Source organism: Neovison vison, chromosome 11 (genome assembly GCF_020171115.1).
Source record: "Neovison vison isolate M4711 chromosome 11, ASM_NN_V1, whole genome shotgun sequence".
In the NCBI taxonomy this organism is placed as follows: domain Eukaryota; kingdom Metazoa; phylum Chordata; class Mammalia; order Carnivora; family Mustelidae; genus Neogale; species Neogale vison.
This window is the reverse complement of record NC_058101.1, coordinates 50,924,129-50,945,597: the sequence shown is the minus strand read 5'-3', so window position 1 is coordinate 50,945,597 and position 21,469 is coordinate 50,924,129. Positions and strand designations below refer to the sequence as shown.

Here is a 21,469-nt window from a genome sequence, read left to right as displayed (position 1 = left end):
CACAAGGAAACTACTTCAATATAGTCAAGACCATCTATGAAAAGCCCATAACTAAAATCACATTCAATGGTGAAGAAAAACTTTCTCCTCTAAGATCAGGAACAAAACAGAGATGTTAACTTTTATCATTTCTATTCAATATAGTACAGAAGTCCTAGCCAAAAGCAATTAGACAAGAAATAGAAACAAAAGGCACCCCAATTAGAAATGAAGTTAAATTATCTGTTTCCAGGTGACATGATATTATATACAGACAACCCTAAAGATTTGGGGGAAAAAAAAAAAACTGAAACAAAACCCTGGTAGAATAAACAAATTCAGCAGAGTTGCAGGATACAATAATACCAAGACACAAAAATCAGTTGTTTCTACACAATAACAATGAACAATCCAAAAATAAGTTGAAGAAGACAATCCCACCTACAAGAGCATCAAAAAGAATAAAATACTTGGGAATATATTTAACCAAGGAAGTAAAAGTCTTGTACACTGAAAACTACAAAACACCGCCGGAAGAAACTTTAAAGAAGACACAAATTGATGGAAAGACATTCTGCACTTATGGATTGGAAGGCTCTGTATTAGGATGTCAGGATGTTACGATCACCATTCTAAGTGATCTACAGATTTCTTTTTAAGTATTTATTTATTTATTTATTTGATACAGAGAGAGAAAGAGCACAAGTAGGGGGGTGGGTGGCAGGCAGAGGGAGAGGCAGAAGCAGGCTCCCCAGTGAGCAGAGAGCTCAATGCAGGGCTCAACCCCGGGACTCCAGGATCATGACCTGAGCTGAAGGCAGATGCTTAACCTACTGAGCCACTCTGGCACCCTATGATCTAAAGATCCTTCTCAAAATCCAAAAAAGTATTTTCTGCAGGAATAGAAAATGCCATTCTAAAAATCATAAGGGATCTCAAGGGGTACCAAGTAGCCAAGTACTTTGTGCTGAATTATATACCCGCCAAATTCCTATGCTGAAGCTCTAGCCTCCCCCAAGCCCTCTCTCCACATAGCTCAGAATGTAACCATATTTGGAGATAGGACCTTTAAAGACCTGAGTTTAAATGAGGCCTTTGGATGGGTCTTAATCCAGTCAGACTCTGAGAGGAAATTCAGATCAACAGGGACACCAGGGATGTACCCACAGAGAGGAAAGGCCGTGTGAGAACAGAACAGAATGGGATCATCTGAAAGCCAAGAAGATAGGCCATTTAAGAAACCAAACCTGCAGACACTGTGACCTTAAACTTCTAGCCTTCAGAACTGTGAGAAAATAATGTGAGAAATAATAAAAATAATAAATAAATAAATAAAATAACTGTGAGAAAATAGTCTGCCGTTACACACCCTGTCTGTGCTACTTTGTAACAGTCGTCCTAGCTAACTAATATAGCAGTCCTGAAAAAACAAACTTAGAGGCCGCACAGTTTAGGATTTCAAAACTTATTACAAAGCTCTAGTAATCAAGAGTATGGTACTGGCATAAAGACAGACATACAGACCAATGGAGAATGGAGACCTCAGAAATAAACCCTCAGTTACAGGTTCAAATGACTGTCAACAAGTGTGCCAAGACCATTCAACGGTGAAAGGACTGTCTCTTCCACAAATCAGGTAGGAAAGAATAAATATCCACACACAAAAAATGAAAGTTGGCTCCTTACCGTAAACCACACAAAAAATGGCTCTTTCGTCTGGGCTGCCAACATGTCATGCAGACTAAGGAAGACCCAGAAACCTCGGTACCAACAAAGCCGGGGCCACGGCTGCTTCGGCAAACACCAGAAGCACCCAGGAGGCCTGGGTCATGCTGGCCGTGTGCATCGCCCCAGGATCAACTTTGGCAAACACAACCCGTGTTGCTTTGGAAAAGTCAGTCTGAGGGATTACTGCATAAAGAGTAACTCGAGCTTCTGCCCAACTGTCAACCTTGATAAACTGTGGACCTGGGTCAGCAAGGATCCACGGGTAAATATGGCCAGAAACAAAACTAGAGTTGCTCTTATCACTCATGTGGTGCAATCAGGCTACTACGGAGTTTTGGAGCAGGGAGAGCTTCCAAAACAGCCTAATAGCATGAAGGCCAAATTCTCCATCATGAGAGCTGGGGAGAGGATTAAGCACTGAGGGTTCTGTGTCCTGGTGGCTTGAAGCCACGTGGAGGGAGGTTCATTCAATGCTAACGAAAAAAAAATGCAAAAATGAATTTAAAGTGGATCAGAGACTTAACTGTAAGGTCTTAACTCTTAGAAGAAAACAGGGGAAAAGCTTCATTACATTAGGTTGGCAGAAATTTCCTGGATATAATACCAAAGCATAAGGAACATAACTAAAAATTGATAAATAGGACATCAAATTAAAAACTTCTGTGCCTCAGAAGATACAAGTGACATAATGAAAAGACAACCTACAGCATGGAAGAAAATATTTGCAAATCATACATCTTCTAAGGGGTTACTATCTAGAATATTAAAGTACCTTCAACTCCACCACAAAAAAACCTAATAAATCGATGAAATAATAGAGAAAGGATCCCCATATTTCTCCAAAGATACACAAAATGGCCAATGACAATCTGAAAAGATGCTCACTATCACTTATCATTAGCAAAATATAAATCAAGACCCAAATGAGTTACGGCCTCACACCTATAGGGAGACTGCTACGGAATAAAAAAATCAAGTGTTGGTGAGGATCTGGAGAAACTGAAACCCTTGGGCAAATGGTAAGAATGTAAAATAGTGCAGCCCCCAGGGAAATATTATGGCAGTTTCTCAAAAAATTAAGAACAGGATTGCTATATGATATGGCAATTCCACTTCTGGATATAAATCCAAAAGAACTGAAAACAGGGTCCCAAAGAATTTACTTGTAGTACACCAATTTTCACAGCAGCATTATTCACAAGAGTGAAAAGATGGAAGCAATCCAAATAAAGAAAATAGGGAACATACGCATAAAGGAATATTATCCAGTTTTAACAAGGAAGGAATTCTGATAGAATTCCTTGCCACACCATGGATGAATCCCGAGGGCATTAGCTAAGTGAAATAAGCTGGTCACAAAGAGACAAGTATGTATGATTCCACTTATAAGAGGTACCTAGAGTAATCAAATCTATAATAAACAAAGTAGGACAGTAGTTGTCAAGGGCTGGGTGGAAGGGAAAATGCGGAGTTGTTTAATGGGCATAAAGTTTCAGTTCTGCAAGACCAAAAATTCTGGAGATTAATTACATTGAATATATTTCCCCTTTAGCAAATAAGCCTTGCAATATAATTCCTGTTAAATAAGAATATTAAGGACATAGATCAGGATGGACACTGAATTTCCACGTATTTACCGAATTCTTTTAAAAATGTTGACCATGCTTAGCGAAATAAGTCAAGTGGAGAAAGACAACTATCATATGATCTCCCGGATATGAGGAAGTGGTGATGCAACATGGGGGGTTAAGGGGGTAGGAGAAGAATAAATGAAACAAGATGGGATTGGGAGGGAGACAAACCACAAGTGACTCTCTTAATCTCACAAAACAAACTGAGGGTTGCTGGGGGGAGGGGGTTTGGGAGAAGGTGGGTGGGGTTATCGACATTGGGGAGGGTATGTGCTATGGTGAGTGCTGTGAAGTGTGTCAACCTGGCGATTCACAGACCTGTACCCCTGGGGATTAAAATTTTATTATATGTTTATAAAAAATAAAAAAATTTTTTAAAAAAATGTTGACCATGACGTAATTTGGGAACTGACATGAAATCTAACACTTTTGTTTGGAACTCATAATAGACAGGGCTTTTTTTGAAGGTAAGATTTGTAACAGGTTAAGAAGACTAGGTGGGAACAGAACTCACTCTTGTCTATAGGACTCTATCCCTATGGCTACCTGGTTATTTGTTCAGCAAACCATCTCTCCTTCCTTCCAAGTCACACAGCCGTACTTGGTTTCCTGGCCCACTCTGCAGTTAGATGTGGCCACAGCTTTTCTCTGGTCAATGTGACATGCCATAGGCCATCTCCAGGCCTGATCCTTACAATCCTCCCATGTGCTACCACTCATCCTCTGAGGAAGGGCCTAGAGAGCACAGAGCTGGGGTGAAAACCCCTGAGGGAGGCTGCCAGACTAATGACATATACATGAGAGCACTGCTTCAGCAAGAAATTCTTACTGCAGCAAGCCCTTAAAATGATGCATTCTTTAAAATACAAAGTTTCAAAGAAAATACTTAACTAAGCAGTAAAAATTGTTGATCATGGTTGCCCACTAAACATTTTTACTCAGCGTTATGTAGGGATGGACACCAATCACAAAACAAACACCCTGCTTAGTAGTGGAGGTTCATTACTTTCATGTACAGTATTTTCCTAGAGCCAGTCATCACCTAGCTGGGGACCCACGACTTCTCCTGGCTTTGTGAGCAATCACTATTTGCTCATGTGAACACTCTGAAATACCTTTACAAACCAATGTTCATTGATGTTATATTCAAAGACACTGAACACAATGATCACAACATTCCAGAAGGCATTAGCTAGAGTCTTTACTTTGTGAATGCATCTAAAGAACCCTTTAGAAAGATTTTGAACTTTTAAAAAAAATGCATGGAATATTCTGGTAAAAATTTTCATCAGGACCTTCTCAAACTAGATGATGGCAGCCAGTAATGGATTAGACATATACAATCACACATACTTTTCTTCCACCATATTGTAGGCATAACACAATTAGAAGGACAACATGTGTTTCAGACAATATAAAGCAAAAGTTGGCTGGAAAGAATCTAACAAGATTTCAGCCGGGAATTAATTCTAAGCATTGAACTCTATAAGTGTAAGTAGTGGTCCATCTCTGACTATAATAGGGATCCTGTAAATTCACACTTGGTGTCCACCTCTGAGGCACTGGCATCCCCAGTGAAAAGAAGCTGAAAGAAAGCTATGACCAAAGGCTGCTGAGGGTTTCACATACACCAGCAGGTTTACCAAGGAAGGTGGAAAGACAGGATGAGCCAGCCTAGAGTGACTAGAGTACACAAAATAAACAGTTACAAATTCTCCCAGAGGAGTAGGCTTCATTGATATAAATAAATGTATTGGATTTATCATCACTTGTATTTTGCTGGAAAAAAAAGTGAGTAGACCCATATGCCAGGATTACTATAAATGTTGGAGAAGTATGGCAAAATTGGCGAGAGTGATGAATGACCCAAGTTTGGGAAACACTATCCTAAGTGCTATAAATAATCAAATAATTTCTCAGATAAAAGCACTGGAGTGACTATTAAAATAATTAAATGATTCTGGGAATCTGAAAAGAAAGAGAATTAACATTTGTTTTAATATTTGGATTGCTGTTGAAGGACTTACTTTTCTTGATGATTTAGTTTAATTCCTGGCTGAAATGTTTTCAGTTAATTTTTTCTTACTTTTGCATTTTTTATGGTCTCAATCAACTTCAGCTTGGGCATTCTGAACTCAATACCTGAAACACGTAGGTTTTCATGTTTTAACTTTCAAATTTTTCAATAATAAGCAAAATGTAAGCCTCAGCATCTATATATAAATTGCCATCTGTTCATAAATTACATTTATATAAATATATTGAATATGGGTGCAGAGTTACATTAAATTGCATGTGCAAAAAATCCCAAATTTCTAAATTAATTAGTTGCTACCTATTTTGACCTGAAATATTAATATACATTTGTACACTTATATAAAATCTCATCACAGAAATACTCAAGCACAAACCTGATTTTTAACTGTTATCCTAAAAACAGGCTAGCATTTAACACTAGTAAATAACATCACTTTATTATGTTATATTATACAGTGCATGACCATAGGATTAAAAAACCTTTCGTGGAATAAAATAATAAATCACATGCATTTTCTTGAGCAGGACATGACCAATTATAACTCATTATGAAATTAAAACTCAAAAGAAATAACTGGGATGAGAAGATTTTTGTTAAACTATAGATCATAAATACCATGCAGAGCCCAAGTCATTGCCTCCAGGGAAGCAAGGCCATGTGCTGCAAAGCTTGGTGACCACATTAGAAATGGGTCCTGCTCCTAGACATGAGAGCATATCTGGCCAGCACGGTCAAGTCAGAAATTCTTTGAGGCCCAGATGCCAAAAATTTTAAACGGGGAAAATGAATTAGCCAATCTCTGAGAAAACCAAAACACCTCTTCACAGCTTATGGTTCTATGAAAAATAGAGAAACCTCAATCAGCAATGAGCCATAAATCATAAATGACAAAGGTGGGGGGGGATACAATGTGTTCTTCATATCCTATACACAAACATAACATTCGGATTCCATCAAATACTGCGTGTAAAGCATAAAGTCAATGCTCCCCACTCTCTATGCTTTGAATATCAACACACTCCAAATATTTTTAATGGAATCTTCATTTTATTCCAAGTATTGGGTTTTTTTCTGTCTTCCACCCCTCCCCTAGGCCCAGGTTTCCTGTCTTCTATTACCTACAAAAAGTTATATTTAACAGATGCTTACTGAATGGCCAATGTGTCCAGGAAGGGAAATTCCTCACTTCCTGTGAAGAGGTAGGAAAAAGCAGAAGAACAAAGGTCTTTGTCTCTATGGAGTCGACCTATGGATCAGAAAAAGAGGTCAAATATTTTAAGAATGCTCTGCAAAATATAAGGGCAAAATTAAAATAGTGATAGGGAAATAAGCATTATTCACTCCATCTCTCACTAGTTTATCTTTGTCATTTCTGAACATTATCCTACACATATACATCAACTTCCCTGGAGACCCTGGGCCAGGCAGAGGTTCAGCATGCAAGTATCAAATCTATCCATTTGGTTTCCTTGTTTCCCCTAACAAAAACAAAAGTGTCTTTAATATCTGACAAAAGGCTAAACAGAACTACCAGTTTTATTATTGCAAAGCAAAATATTGTCTAATGCAGTAATCCAATGACAAGTGAACATTCACACTCTAATAGGTGATCTTGTGAGGTCTCTGAGAATTACTCTAAGTGAAACAGTACATCTCAGATATCAAGCTAAACTTGACTCTCAGCATTTCTTGAATGTATACTTTGAATCTGATTTGATTCAAACCTTTAGTTAGCTGTCACAGATCTGAGCTGTGTGCCTCACTTCTCCAATGTTGTCTTGCTTGAGGGCATGGATGCATAGAAGAGTCAGGGCAGACCCATTCTGATCTTCAAAGCAGTTGTAGGAATGAGCTTTCAGGGAAGAAGGTGGTATGGGAGGACCCTAAGCTCTCCCTATCCCATGGACCCAACCAGGTAACAGCCAGGTCAGTGTAAATAACCCAGAAGATAACCCAAAGACGGATAGGACAGACTCTCCACAGCCAAATGTAGAGAAGAGGACACACTGAAGAGGGTAGGAAAGGCAGAGACAAGGTTGGGAGTTAAACCTGCAAAATTCTCCACAGGAGGGAGGGGCACCACAGGTGGAGAGAGAAGAGAGAAGCAGACTTTCAACCCAGGAAGTATGCATGGGAAAGATGAATTCCCATAATGTTTGGCTTTGAAAACCAAGTGGCCAAATCTCTTGAGTTCTTAAATTCAGCAGGGCTTAACACCCAGAACTTAAAAAATCAGCAGGCTCTATTCCAAGAGAGCAAAGGATGGAATTCCTACCACTGTGAAAGAGACAAAACAGCAAACAGCCCCATGGAGATGCAGCATAGAAGCAGCAATATGAAACATTCCTGGGGCATATAGGAGATAGATTTGTTTACTAACCTCAGAGCATGTGCTGGAGGACCTGGGATCTTTGGGAGACTTCTCCAGAAAAAAAGGACCTGGCAGGTGCCACGTCCCCCCTCACCCCCGCACCTCATTCTAGACACATGGACATCTGTGAGAACCAGCATAGTGTCAACACTCACTTCCAAACTTGCTGACACCATGCCCCACCCCGATGCTCTCCTGCAGACACACCCTTCCAGCCAGGTACAGAAAAGTTCCCCTCCCACAGCAGACCCACACAAGACCTGCTAACACCGCAAGCCCACCGCACCTCCCCTCTACCTGCCACGCTTCTACAGATCCACTCCCTCCGCCTGACCTTCCCACAGGGGACCAAGGCAGACCTTACTGGTACTACATGCCCCAATACCATGTTCTTCTGCCAATAAACCCCCTTCACTTACTCCTGTCTAAAGCCTATACAACGCAGTGCCACAAGTCTGACAGCATGCCAGCAGCCCTGACAGGGGCCAGCACCACTCCGAAGTGACCCCTGCCCAAGGGACAGGGGAAGATAACTACACACACTGGTCTGACTGCAATGGGCTAGTGGCAGACATCAGGTGTGATGACACGCCCTGTTTTACATTGAACACTTCTGGGACAAGATAGGGAAAGCACCCAGCAGTTCCGCATGACTATAACTCTGGCAAATAACTGGCCTGACTCAACTTAAGCCCAAGGTGGCCCCACACTGGCCCACTAACACAGGGACCAAATCCTGCCCACAAAAGGCAAAGGGAACCACTGCAGATAATTGAAGCACCAGGTTCTGAATAACAGGGGACACTGTACTAGAGGACCCTACAGAACTCTTTTTCATAAGGCCACCGCAGAGCAGGGGACGTAGCTTACTTTCCTAACACAGAGAAACAGAGTTAGACAAAATGAGGAAACAAAGGAGTATATCCCAAATGAAAGAACAGGACAAAATGACAGCAAGAGAGTTAAACAAAATGGAGGTAAGTAATATACCTGCCAGAGAATTTAAGGTAATGTTCCTAAAGATACTCACTAGACTTAAGACTGTATGACCTCAGTGAGATCGTAAAGAGAGAAAACAAAAAAGAACCAGAGATGAAGAACTTGCTGAAATGAATAATACCCTAGATGAACACACAGTAGACTAGAGGAAGCAGAAGAGCAGACCAGTGTCCTGGAGGACAGAGTAATGGAAAGCAATCAAAGCTGAATAGAAGAGAGAGGGGAAAAAATAATATAAAATGAAAACAGACTGAAGGAACTCAGTGACACCAACAAGTGTAAGTGTAATAACATTTGTATTATAGGGATTTCAGAAGGAGGAAAGAGAGAAAAGGGGGTGGAAATTTTAGTTGAAGTACTAATACCTGAAAACTTTGAAATTTGGGGAAGGAAACAGAAATCCAGATCCAGGAAGTACAGAGAGGCCCCAACCAAATTAACCTGAGGAGATCTACGCTAAGACATAGTAATTAAATGGCGAAAAGTAGTAATAAGGAGAAAAATTTTAAAGCAGCAAGGGAAAAGAAAGCAGTTATGTACAAGGGAAATCCCATAAGGTTATCAGCTGATTTTTTAGCAGAAATTTTGTAGGCCAGAAGAAAGTGGCATGATATACTCAAAGTGCTGAAAGTAAAAAACTTACAGCTAAGAATACTATATCCAGTAAGGCTATCATTCAGAATAGAAGGAGATAAGAAAAGAATTTCCCAGGCAAACAAAAGTTAAAGAAATTCATCACCACTGAACCAGCTCTACAAATAATGTAAAGTGGACTCTTTGAGTGAAAGGGAAAGACCATAAGTAGGAGTAAGAAAAGTAGGAAGCACATAGCAATAAAAACAAGTATAGCTACCAAAATCAGTCAAGGAATTCACAAAACAATTCACAAAATAAAAGGATGTGAAGTATAATACCAATACCTAAAATGTGGGAGAGGAGAGAAGTAAAAATAGGGGTTAAAACCTAAGTGACCTTCAACTTAATATAGACTACTATGTGTAATTATACACAAATCTAATGGTAACCACAAATCAATAACCAGTAATAGAGCTGCAAAAAACAAACGAGAGAGAGAGAATAGCATCCAAGTCTATCAATAAAGACAGCAAACCATGAGAAAAGAGGGCAAGAAAAGCAAAAGCAACCATCAAACAAATAAGGAAATGGCAGTAAGTACATACCTATCAATAATTACTTGGAATGTAATGGACTAAATGTTCTGAACAAAAGACACAGGATGATGGAATGGATTAAAAACAAGACCCATATATAGGCTGCCCACAAGGGACTCATTTCAGACCTAAAGACACCTGTAGATTGAAAGTGAAGGGAAGGAGAAACATTTATCATGCAAATGGATGTGAAAAGAAAGGGTAGCAATTCTTGGATAAAACACACTTTTTTTTTTTTAAGATTTTATTTATTTATCAGAGAGAGAGAGGGGGAGAGAGCAAGCACAGGCAGACAGAATGGCAGGCAGAGGCAGAGGGAGAAGCAGGCTCCCTGCTGAGCAAGGAGCCCGATGTGGGACTCGATCCCAGGATGCTGGGATCATGACCTGAGCCGAAGGCAGCAGCTTAACCAACTGAGCCACCCAGGCGTCCCTAAAACACACTTTAAAACAAAGTAACAAGAGACAAAGAAGGGCACTATATAATAATAAAGGGGACAACCCAACAAGAGGCTATAACAATCATAGATGTTATGCACCTAACATGGGAGCACCCTAATACATAAAGCACTATTACAAACATAAACAGGTAGTAATACAGTAATAGTAGAGGATTTTAACACCACACTCACATCAATGGACAGATCATTCAAACAGAAAATCAATAAGGAAACAATGGCTTTGAATGGTACAATGGACCACATGGATCTAACAGATATATTCAGAACATTCTACCCTAAATTAGCAGAATACACATTTTTTTTTCCAGTGCACATGGTCCATTCTCCAGAATGGATCACATACTAGGCCACGAAATAAATCTCAACAAATTGAAAAAGATCAAAGTCATAACGTGTTGTTGGTTTTTTTTTTTTAATACAACACTAAGACACCAAAAATTAACCCCAAGAAAAAATCTGGAAAGAATATAAAGAGGTTAAAGAACATGTTACTAAACAATGAATGGGTCAACTGAGAAATCAAAGACAAAATCAAAAATACATGGAGACAAATTAGGAAGAAAACAATGGTCCAAAATCTTCGGGATGCAGCAAAAGTTGTTCTAAGAGGGAAGTTTATAGCAACAGAGGGAAGTTTACAGGCCAACATCATGAAGTAAGAAAAAATTCAGCTTGACCTTACACCTAAAGAAGCTAGAAAAAGATGAACAAACAAAACCCCAAAACTGTAGAATTAAAGAAATAATAAAGATTAGAGCAGAAATAAACTAAATAGAAACTAAAACAAAAAACAATAGAAATGGTCAATGAAACCACAGGCTGGTTCTTTGAAAAGGTCAACAAATTGATAAATCTTTAGCCAGAATAAGAAAAAAGAAAAGAAAGGATTTAAATGAATAAAACTGGAAATGAAAGAAGAAAAATAATACTACCCCAGAAATACGAAGTATTATAAAAGAATGTAATGAAAAATTATATGCCAACAAAAGGGACAAACTAGAAGAAATGAATAAACCATAAAACCTACCAAAACTGAACCAGGAAGAAATATAAAATTTGAACAGACCAGTTATCAGCAATGACACTGAATCGGTAATCAAAAAACTCCCAACAAACAAAAGACCAGGGTCAGACAGTTTCACAGGTAAATTCTATGAAACATTTAAACAAGAGTTAATAGCTATTCTTTTCACCTTTCCAAAAAATGAAAGAGGAAGGAAAGCTTCCAAATTCATTCTATGAGGCCAGCATTGCCCTGATACCAAAATCAGATAAAGACATTGCACAGAAGGAGAACTCTGAGCCAATCTCTCTGATGAACATGGATGCAAGAATCCTCAACAAAATGTTAGCAAACTAAACCCAAGAATACATTAAAAAAAAAAAAAAATCAGTCACCATGATCAAGCGGGATTTATTCCTCAGACGCAAGCATGGTTTGATATTCAGAAGTTGATCAACATGATAAGTCACATCAACAAGAAAAAGGACAAAAATCATATGATCATTACAACAGATAGTATAATACCCATTTTTGATTAAAAAAAAAACCCTCAAAACAAAGGTTTACAGGAAACATATCTCAACATAACAAAGTCCTTGTGAAAAACCCATAGCTAACATCATAGTCAATGAGGAAAAACGGAGAACTTTTCCCTTAAGGTCAGGAATAAGAAGACAAGGATGTCCACTCTCACGACTGTTATTCAACACAGTACTGAAAATACCAGTCACAGCAATCAGACAACAGAAAGAAATAATGGGCATCCAAACTGGTGAGGAAGAAGTAAAACTTTCACTATTTGCAGATAACATGATACTAAATAAAGAAAATTCTAAAGACTCCAAAAGATAACTAGAACTGATAAATGAATTCAGCAAGGTCACAGGACACAAAATCAATACACAGAAACCCATTGCATTTCTATACAATAAAAATGAAGTAGCAGAAAGAGAGATTAAGCAAACAATCCCAGGGGCATCTGGGTGGCTCAGTGAGTAAAGCATTTGCCTTCTGTTCAGGTCATGATCCTGAAACTCCTGGGATGCAGCCCATGTCTGGCTCCCTGCTCAGCAGGGAGCTTGCTTCTCCCTCTCCCTCTGCCACTTCCCCTGCTTGTGTGTGCTCTCTCTCTAATAAATAAATAATATCTTAAAAAAGACCATTTATAATTGTACCAAGGTAATAACAGTAATAAAATAATAGTAATAAAATTCCTAAGCATATACTTAACCAAGGAGGCAAAAGATCTATAGACTGAAAACTGTAAAACACTGACAAAAGAAACTGAAGATGACACAAACAAAAGGAAAGATATTCCACGTTCATGGATTGGAAGTACAAATACTGTTAAAATGTCCATACTACCCAAAGCAATCCATAGATTTAATGCAATCCCTATCAAAATATGAACAGTATTTTTTTTTTCCACAGAACTAGAACAAAGACTCCTAAGATTTGTTTGGAACCACAAAAGATCCCAAGAGCAAAAGAAATCTTTTTTTTTTTTTTTTTAAGATTTTATTTATTTGACAGAGATCACAAGTAGGCAGACAAAAGCAATCTTGGAAAGGAAGATCATAACTGGAGGTATCACAATCCCAAATTTCAAGATACACTACAAAGCTGTAGTAATCAAAACAGTAGGTCACAGGCACAAAAACATCAATGTTTTTGTGGACCCAAGATCAATGGACAGAACAGTGAGCCTAGAAAAAATGCACAATTATATGGTTGATTAATCTTCAACAAAGGAGACAAGAATATGCAATGGGAAAATGACCGTCTCTTCGACAAATGGTGTTCAGAAAATTGGACGGCTACATGCAAAAGGAATAAAACTGGACCACTGTCTTACACCATACACAAAACATACACAAAAATAAATGCAAAATGGATTAAGGACCTCAATGTGAGTCCTGAAACCACAAAAATCCTAGAAGGAGCAGAGACAGTAATTTCTCCAACATCAGCCATAACAATATTTTTCTAGATATTTCTCCTCAGGCAAGGGACACAAAAGCAAAAATAAACTACTGGAACTACATCAAAATAAGAAGTTTCTACACAGCAAAAGAATCAATAAAACTAAGACAACCTACTGAATGGAAGAAAGTATTTGCAAATGATAAATCCAATAAAGGGTCATATCCAAAACATATAAAGAACTGAAACAACTCAACCCCCAAACACAAAGAATACAATTTAAAAATGGGCAGAAGAGAAATACAATTATCATATGACCCCTCTGATATGAGGAATTTAAGAGGTAGGGCAGGGCGGTTGGGGGGTAGGGAAAGCAAAAATGAAATAAGACGGGATTGGGAGGGAGACAAACCATAAGAAACTCCTAATCTCACAAAACAAACTGAGGGCTGCTGGGGGGAGGAGGAATAGGAGAGGGTGGTTGGGTTATGGACACTGGGGAGGGTATGTGGTATGGTGAGTGCTGTGAAGTGTGTAAGCCTGATGAATCACTGACCTGTACCCCTGGGGCAAATAATACATTATATGTTAATAAAAATAATTTAAAAATGGGCAGAAAACATGAAGACATTTCTTCAAAGAATTTATGCAGATGGCCAACAGACACATGAAACAATGCTCAACATCACTCATCAGGGAAATGCAAATCAAAGCCATAATGAGGTATCACCTCACACCTGTGAGAACGGCTAAAATCAAAAACACAACAAATAACTAGTATTGGCAAGGATATGGAGAACAAGGAACACTTGTGCACTGTTGGTAGGAATGAAAACTGGTACAGCCACTGAGGAAAAGAGTATAGAAACCCTCAAAAAATTAAAAATAGAATTACCGTGTGAACCAGTAATTCCACTACAGAGTATTTATCCAAAGAATATGAAAAAATATGAAAACAGTAATTAAAAAAATATATATATACACCCCTCTGTTTTTTGTAGCATTATTTAAAAGCCAAATTATGGAAGCAGTCCAAGTTTCCATCAATAGATCAATGGATAAAGAAGAGGTGGTATGTACAAGCGCTTGCACGCACGCACACACACACACAGGAATATTACTCAGCCTTAAAAAACAACAGAATCTCGCCATTTGCAATGACATGAATGGATCTGGAGAGTATAATGCTAAGCAAAGTCAGTCAGTCAGAAAAAGACAAATACCATGTGATTTCACTCATATGCGGAACTTAAAAAACAAAACAAGCAAACAAATTAAAAATGAGAGAGAAACCAAGAAACAGAGTCTTAACTACAGAGAACAAACTGATGGTCACCAAACGGGAGGTGGGGGATGGGTGAAACAGGTGAAGGGGATTAAGACCACATTTATTATGACACGTGTTGAGTAACATATACTAATGTAAAGTACTGTAACAATGCACATTAACTATACTGACATTAAAATTGTTTTTAAAATGCAACATATTAAATAACTTAAAAAAAAAAAGGCAAAACAAAATTTCAGAAATGGACTCCAGTGAGATTAGGGACCAGGGATGGTTAATGATTGTAGTGAATCAACACCAATGACAACATAAGGATCAGGGCAGTTTTTGCCCTCTGAAAGCAACTGAAAGATGAGTACTTCAGCATGAACCTGAGGAGCTCTCTATGAAAACAGGGTAAAAGCCAACGTAACAGCCAGTACTGAAGAACCCAGAATAAGTGAGTCTGATTCTTACTTTTATGGTAGCTCTTCCCTTACATTCAAGAATAACAGATGTGCAAAATGTATAACAAAATTAAACCAAAATATAAATCACTGAAAAGCCACAAAAGTGACAAAACAATATTAATAGGACTGAAGTGATACAGCAAAGTAAGGCAATTTAGAAAGAGCTTTTTAGGCATTTTGATTTCCAAAAAAAAACATTCCATGAGATCTTTAAAAAAACCTTGCAGCATTTAAAACTGTATGTATAAAATACATCCACCCAAAAAAGCTTTGATTTATAGGTCCTAATCGCTGGAGTTAATTATGTGAAAGTCTGAGAACTGTTTTACGTATCGTTCTCATTAAGACATCCCCATGTGTAAATACAGTCATAACTACATGCCTCCCTTATACAACACAAAAACGTAAGACTGACACAAGGACAAACACCTATTTATTGTATTAAATACAAGCCTGAAATGTTAAGTAGATAGAACAGGTTCCAAAAAACTACATTTCAGATTCTCCAAGTCCTGCTGGTGCTTTACAACTAAAACAGTGCTCGGAGGGCTTTTTCTTTTCTTTTTTAATTCATAAAGAAAAGCAACAATCGGGGGATATAAAATATGTAAAATCCCAAATGTAGAAGTTTATTCAAAACTGTTTCGAATCCCTAAGGTGGCTGTAAACCGTTTGCACACGTTCGTAGCTTAAAGGAATGTGAAGCTCACAGTTTGTTGGGTTTCTGCCTCAGAACCACTGTCCCCCCCTCCCCCGGCACCCCCACTGCTACACGGCAGTTTCGTGTTTCCACAGCCCCGTCCTAATGTTGCCCGTGCTCTCTGTACCCAGCAAGGGGCCGTCCTGCCCGTTGCTTTTGACTGGTCCATTCTGGACAGCCAAGTTGAGTCCGTAAGACTTCTGCTGGCTTTCAAGTTCAACTACAATTGGCTTCCTTAAGGCATCTTTCTTACTACTGTTTGAAATGGGCTTTTCGAAATTTCTGCTGCTCTGGGGGAGTGTGCTACAGCCGTCGCTGCTCTCCTGCTGCGGGGGGTTGTACTGTCTCTCCCTGTGGGCTAAGTACGCCCTTCTGCTCCTCGAGTGTCCTTCGTTACTGCCCGACCGGCTCTTAGGGAAGCCGTTCTGCACACTGCCCTCCACGCTTGTTGGGACGTCATAGGCGTATTCTCGGAGGACTGTGAGGCGGCTCGCTCGGTGTCCTTTGCTCCTGTTTTTATGATGGCGGCCCGGGTGCACGTTTGTGCGAAACTGAACCTCCAAAGGCGCCACGTGCATCTTGATATCATTGTCCATCGAGTGTTCTGTCAGACTGTTGTCGAGCTGAGGCGCGGAGCCCAAGGGCAGAGCGCTGGCGTGGCACTGAGCCGCGGCGGCCTGCAGGTTCGTCAGTTTGCAGCCCTGGGAGGAATTCTTGAAGCTCGACGTGCTCTTGTTGGTGCACGAGGACTCGGCGCTGCTGTTGGTGCACTTCGGGGCCTCTCCGTTGGTGCCCCCGGAGCTGGGGGGCTGCACGTTGACCTGCACGGAGTACGAGCTCCGGCCGGGGCAGCAGGTCATGACCCACGCAAGTCTAACATCCTCCCTGTTCACGCAGTGGTGAACCACAATGAAGGCACTGAGGCTTAAACACGAGGCCCCAAAAAAGAAGCTAAACACCAAGTCCAGAGGGTAATACAAGGAAACGGCCAAGGCCCCGAACATCCACAAGGCGACATAGAAGAGCAAGGTGAGACTGGCCCCCAGCAGCTGAGAATGAAACGTGTGCTCATTTTCCAGCGCTGACGTGGAGACGAGCGACAGAGACAGCGAGTCCTGGCGGCGCCCTGCGCCGTTCTCGTCTGCCGCCAGCCGCTGCTGCTCCTCCGTGGGCTCTTTCAGCTCGTACTTGCGCTCGGGGTGTCTCTTCAACTGAATAAATATGCTGAGAAAGTACATACAGTTTACGAAGGTGATGAAGCTGGCAGGCCCATAGAAGGCTCCCAAGGAGGGCTCCCAGGCCATCCAGCAGCTAGAAGAGAAGATGAGAAACCGGGTCAGAGGCGACGCACCAACGAGCTGTTCCAGAAACTGCAATCAAGTCAGGGCCTGGGAAAATCATTAAAAAGGGAAGCAATCGGGTTCAGGTACACAGAGAACACAAAACACTCACTAGGGTGCATTTGGCCGACTGCCGTAATTCTTGATGTTTGCCGCAGCCGTTATGCCACAGACTATGATGGGTATGCCACCTCCGATCAGGTAAAACCTGGAAGGAGGAATAATGCAAATATCAGCTCATCACTCCAAGTGATCAGGGTGTACACATCCCAGTACTCCTGTCCTGCAAAAGCCCTTCCCTCATGACTCATTATTATTCCTATCCCCATTAACAAGCTGGAAATTAATTTTTGGAGGCTGTTAGGTTAACAATAAGTTTCTGAAATTTTTAAAAAATTTTTGTTTGGATAGCTTTTTTTTTTTTTTTTTTTTTTTTTAAGAACAGACTACCGAGTTTCCAACTTGAGGAAAGCTGGTCAGCTTCTGCCACCCTGTGGACAGGACAGGCTACTGCAGGTAAGGTTTTCCTTTTCTTTCCGATGGAACTGCCTTCCAACCAGAAGGTCAGCCCATTACCAAGTAGACTTGAATGTCTTGCTGTGCCATAGTTCAGACTAAACACATGACATTAACTGTTTCTTAATGTCTGGCTAAGCCTGTGTGTTCTGGGACACCCTACCGCTGTGTATGCTTGTCCCTCGACACTCAGGTAAAGCAGGTGCCCGGTCCCAGAAGCTACACACGTGCGCAGGCCCTTCCTGACCCTCTCCCGTGGACACACTGGGGACAGCAGAAAAAAATGACGGTGCCATAACAGAGGGAGACAGAGTGGTGGCAGGTCCTACAAGAGAAACATCCTTTCTCAGCCAGAGCTTCTTTGAGCTCTCTGAAAAGAGTTAGTAGGGACTCTGTGCCCTGGCCAGTTCCTCCCAGGCTGGGTCATAATCCTAACTCTGCACCTGCCACTTCTAGAGACACAGCCCGAGTCCCGAGTTGGCTGGCTGAAGACAGCACTGGGGATTTAACACCTGTGCTTGGTGTTTTGTGTGGTTTTGGTTTGTTTTTTTTTTTTTTTTTCCCCTCAGAACCTAACAGGAAGGAGGATGGGATCCCCAAACCTCTTCTTCAAACACCATCTCTGGGTTCTTTTAAGGCCAGGGACAGAGGTGTCGAATAGAGTCCTATAATCTGACTCTGTGGCCGAGCGTGCCTGCTGCTGCCCATCGTCCACGCACCACTCACCCCCTGAATTTTGTATGTTCTCAGGTGTTCTCTTTCAGTTCTTCCCTTTATTGGCTATGGCCCATCTACTAAATGTCATTATGGCCCCAGGACCATGCTAAGTTATCCCTGTGGCATCTGGTTCATCATCATTGCTTCAGTGACTACATGTGAGAACACATCCTGTGCTGTTTCCAAAACGCCTAACACGTGTTCCCTGCGGAGCACCCTGTTTCCAAAAATGTAATCTACTCACAGAAAGAACTAGTGAGCCTACCTCCTCTGCATGTACCCTCCCTGCCCCCCATTCTACATTTTCTATATTCTCAGACGGTAGAAGTGCCATGTGCTAAGGTGCCCTTGGTGAAAGAGAGTAATCTGAAACCATCTTTGAATTTCTCTCCCTCCCACAATTTTAAATCTAACTGGTCATCCATCCCAGAGAAGCTGCTTCAAGTGTCCTGAACACGCACCCCCTCCATTCTCTAGGAGGGGAACTGTTGTGGTTTCAGTCCTCACGCGGACCACCCAAACGACCTCGGCAGAATTCCTTATCCTCAGGCTCTCCAGTTTATACGGCGTCCTAATGCAAGGCTGTCCTCCTAGAAAGATACCTCGTCCAGCCACTCCCTGAGATAAAAGTCTTCCACGGAGCCCCACATTTTCACACGGCTCCCACAGGCCTGACACGGAGCTTTCACCCTGGCTCCAGCCAAAGTCTATTTCTCCAAGTTCCCTCAGGTCTCCACATAATCCTGGGTCTGCAGCATCGCTTCTCCCCTTTGCCCTAATCACTCAGGAAGGTCATCCCTAATGGTCAATACTTCCCAATACCCCCCATCGCCCCAAATCAATGGCGCCTTTGTTTGCACTTTCATAAGAACCTATCACTGCTTCAGTTCCCACACCGCCCCGAGGGGCTTCTTCACGGTTTCCTCAGGCAGACTAAACTCCTCAGAGGCAGGGCGGCTTGGTGCCTGGCCCAGTGCTAGCCACACAGCCAGCGTTGGATCCACAAGGTCGGCACTGGTCAATTTTTACTCATCCAGCCCAGTAATCCATTATTTTTTATTACAATTGGGAAGAATGGTGTAACTCCAAAATCATGTTGTCTTTTGTAGAGAATGATTAAATTGAAACATACTTATGGAGATTAAAATCTCCAACATGACCTCTAGGAAATAAAAACAGCTAACATTTTCTCAGAGCCTGTTAGACAGCCAGTCCCACTTTAAGGCACTTATTTATTCCCACGTTGCAGATGAGGGAGGGAGGGAGGGAGGGAGGCTGGGAAAGGGCGGAGAACTTCACAAAGGGCTCCCAGCTGGAAGGCTACACAGCCAGTACTCAAACCCAGGAAGTCCAGCTTCCAAAGTCCATTCTGGACTTTCCAAAATTTACTCAGCATTGTTTTGTTTTATTTAAAATAGCTTCACCTCAACGGTTCAGTGGACATTTAATATAATAAAGATCTTAGATACCTGAGCATTGGTCTTGGTGGAGGTGGCAGTTCATCGGGATCCTGGCATCTTTTCGCCTTTTTAGTGACTTGTTTATAGATATTTCGAGCTGTCACTCCCACCCATAGTACTGTAGCAAGGGTGGAATAATGAAGAATTATTCCAACCTAGAAAGAAGATTGAAGAATATATAAACTAAAGGAAAAAAAAAATTCCCCAGTAATAGCTGCCTCCAAGGTTTACCAAAAATACCTGGTATGGTATTTTTGTAAATACCAAAGGTATGTTACCTTTCGAAAACAGAACTCAAAAACAGTATGAAGGTATATCCTAAAGACGGATTCCTTTGCCCCCTAATGAAACAAAGTATCCAAACAGACATATATAACAGAGGATGAGGTCCTCTCACAGAACAAACCAACACTTGAATCTAGGAGGCCCACAGACCACATAAAATGTACACCCAAGATAATCCTTCATACCTCATGGAATGGACTCTTAGACAACATTAAATCAAAAGTGTGTTTCTCCCAGATGCCATGTTCTAAATCAGAGTTCAGTTTCTGAGGCCCGTTATAGAGAAAGGTAGAGGGCAAGAGTAGCCAGAAGTCATAGCACACCACGTCTCGTGTGACAGACCTGAGTTGTTCTAATCCAGAACTTTCATATATGGTAATGGTAGGTCAGCAATAAAATATATTGTTGGTAAGACGATGAGGTCTAGAATCAAAACTTCTATCTGGTGCTAAAACCAAGACCCTCCCCTTATCTGCTGTGATACCTCAGCAAAGGTGTGTAACATCTCAAGCACTGATTTCCTCATTCATCAACACGGAGGGAGACGAAAGTACTGTGGGGCTAAGATCGTCTACATAAAGCATTTAGCGCATTGACTGGCATATGAGAAGCAATCAAGAAAAATGATATCTATATTTTTATTATTACTTATTAGGAGTGTGGTTTTAAGTAAATAATGTAACCTCTCTAATTAATTTTCCTCATTAGAAGAGTGGGAATATCATCAATAATCATCTCAATCCAGCATTTCTGTAGGGACTGTATGGGCAAGTATTTGAGACATTAACAGGTTAACCTAATAAATACTGGAAATCTGCAATAAATGTAGTGCTCACACTAATTTTCTTTCCCAAGGGGGTGATGGAGGACATGTTTACAGGTGAGCTGTGTGTGAAGCAACTCTATTTGGAGATAAAATTCTAGACAAAGCTATATATGGACCTAAGAAAGGTTTAAATCCATTTTAAGAAAAGTATATCTGTCATTGGAGCATCAAGGACACTATTCACCTTTCTTATCTGACTAATTACTTACTATCTGCTCGATCAATTCTTTTTTTTATAATTACCACAGGTAAAATCCTTCTAATGAAAATCTTCAAGACAAATTTTTTTTTCATTCTAAGAGGATGGCTCTCAGATCTCAAGAAAATCAGACTGATTGACATTATCAAACCTAGGGCAGTGATAAAAGCATTTAGATTGCAGCCCAGAGTTCATTTTCAGGCAAATGAAATCCCAAGTCTTATTTTGCAGGGCAAAAATGAGGACAGTCATTGTCCACTGTGAATCTTGCTCTGACCCGGGAAGTGGCTGGCAGGGGGCATCCAGCTTGGCCAAACTAGAAAACTCATAGTTATTTTCTTCTTTAGGAAAAAAGTGGCTCCTTGGTTTCTATTAGTTTTACTGT

General features: G+C 40.6%; 2 protein-coding genes across 2 annotated transcripts in view; one reads left to right on the top strand and one right to left on the bottom strand.

The window, feature by feature from the left end:
* Positions 1-1,708: 1,708 nt before the first annotated feature.
* LOC122889567 (60S ribosomal protein L27a-like) lies at positions 1,709-2,128 on the top strand. The gene has a single exon (XM_044224822.1). It carries the CDS (start codon positions 1,709-1,711, stop codon positions 2,126-2,128), a length of 420 nt encoding a protein of 139 aa, XP_044080757.1.
* Positions 2,129-15,457: 13,329 nt separating this feature from the next.
* Positions 15,458-21,469, bottom strand: part of ADGRA3 (adhesion G protein-coupled receptor A3) — a 128,461-nt gene continuing 122,449 nt past the window's right edge. The window contains exons 17-19 of the mRNA XM_044225899.1: positions 19,784-19,929; positions 17,194-17,289; positions 15,458-17,052 (exon numbers count right to left, since the gene is read on the bottom strand). Coding sequence (XP_044081834.1) covers positions 15,810-17,052; positions 17,194-17,289; positions 19,784-19,929 — 1,485 coding nt within the window. The 3' untranslated portion in view covers positions 15,458-15,809. The remainder of the gene's footprint in view (positions 17,053-17,193; positions 17,290-19,783; positions 19,930-21,469) is intronic.

What these genes read in the sequence shown, in the direction of transcription:
- LOC122889567 (XM_044224822.1), top strand. Translation starts at nt 1,709, where the DNA reads ATGTCATGCAGACTAAGGAAGACCCAGAAACCTCGGTACCAACAAAGC.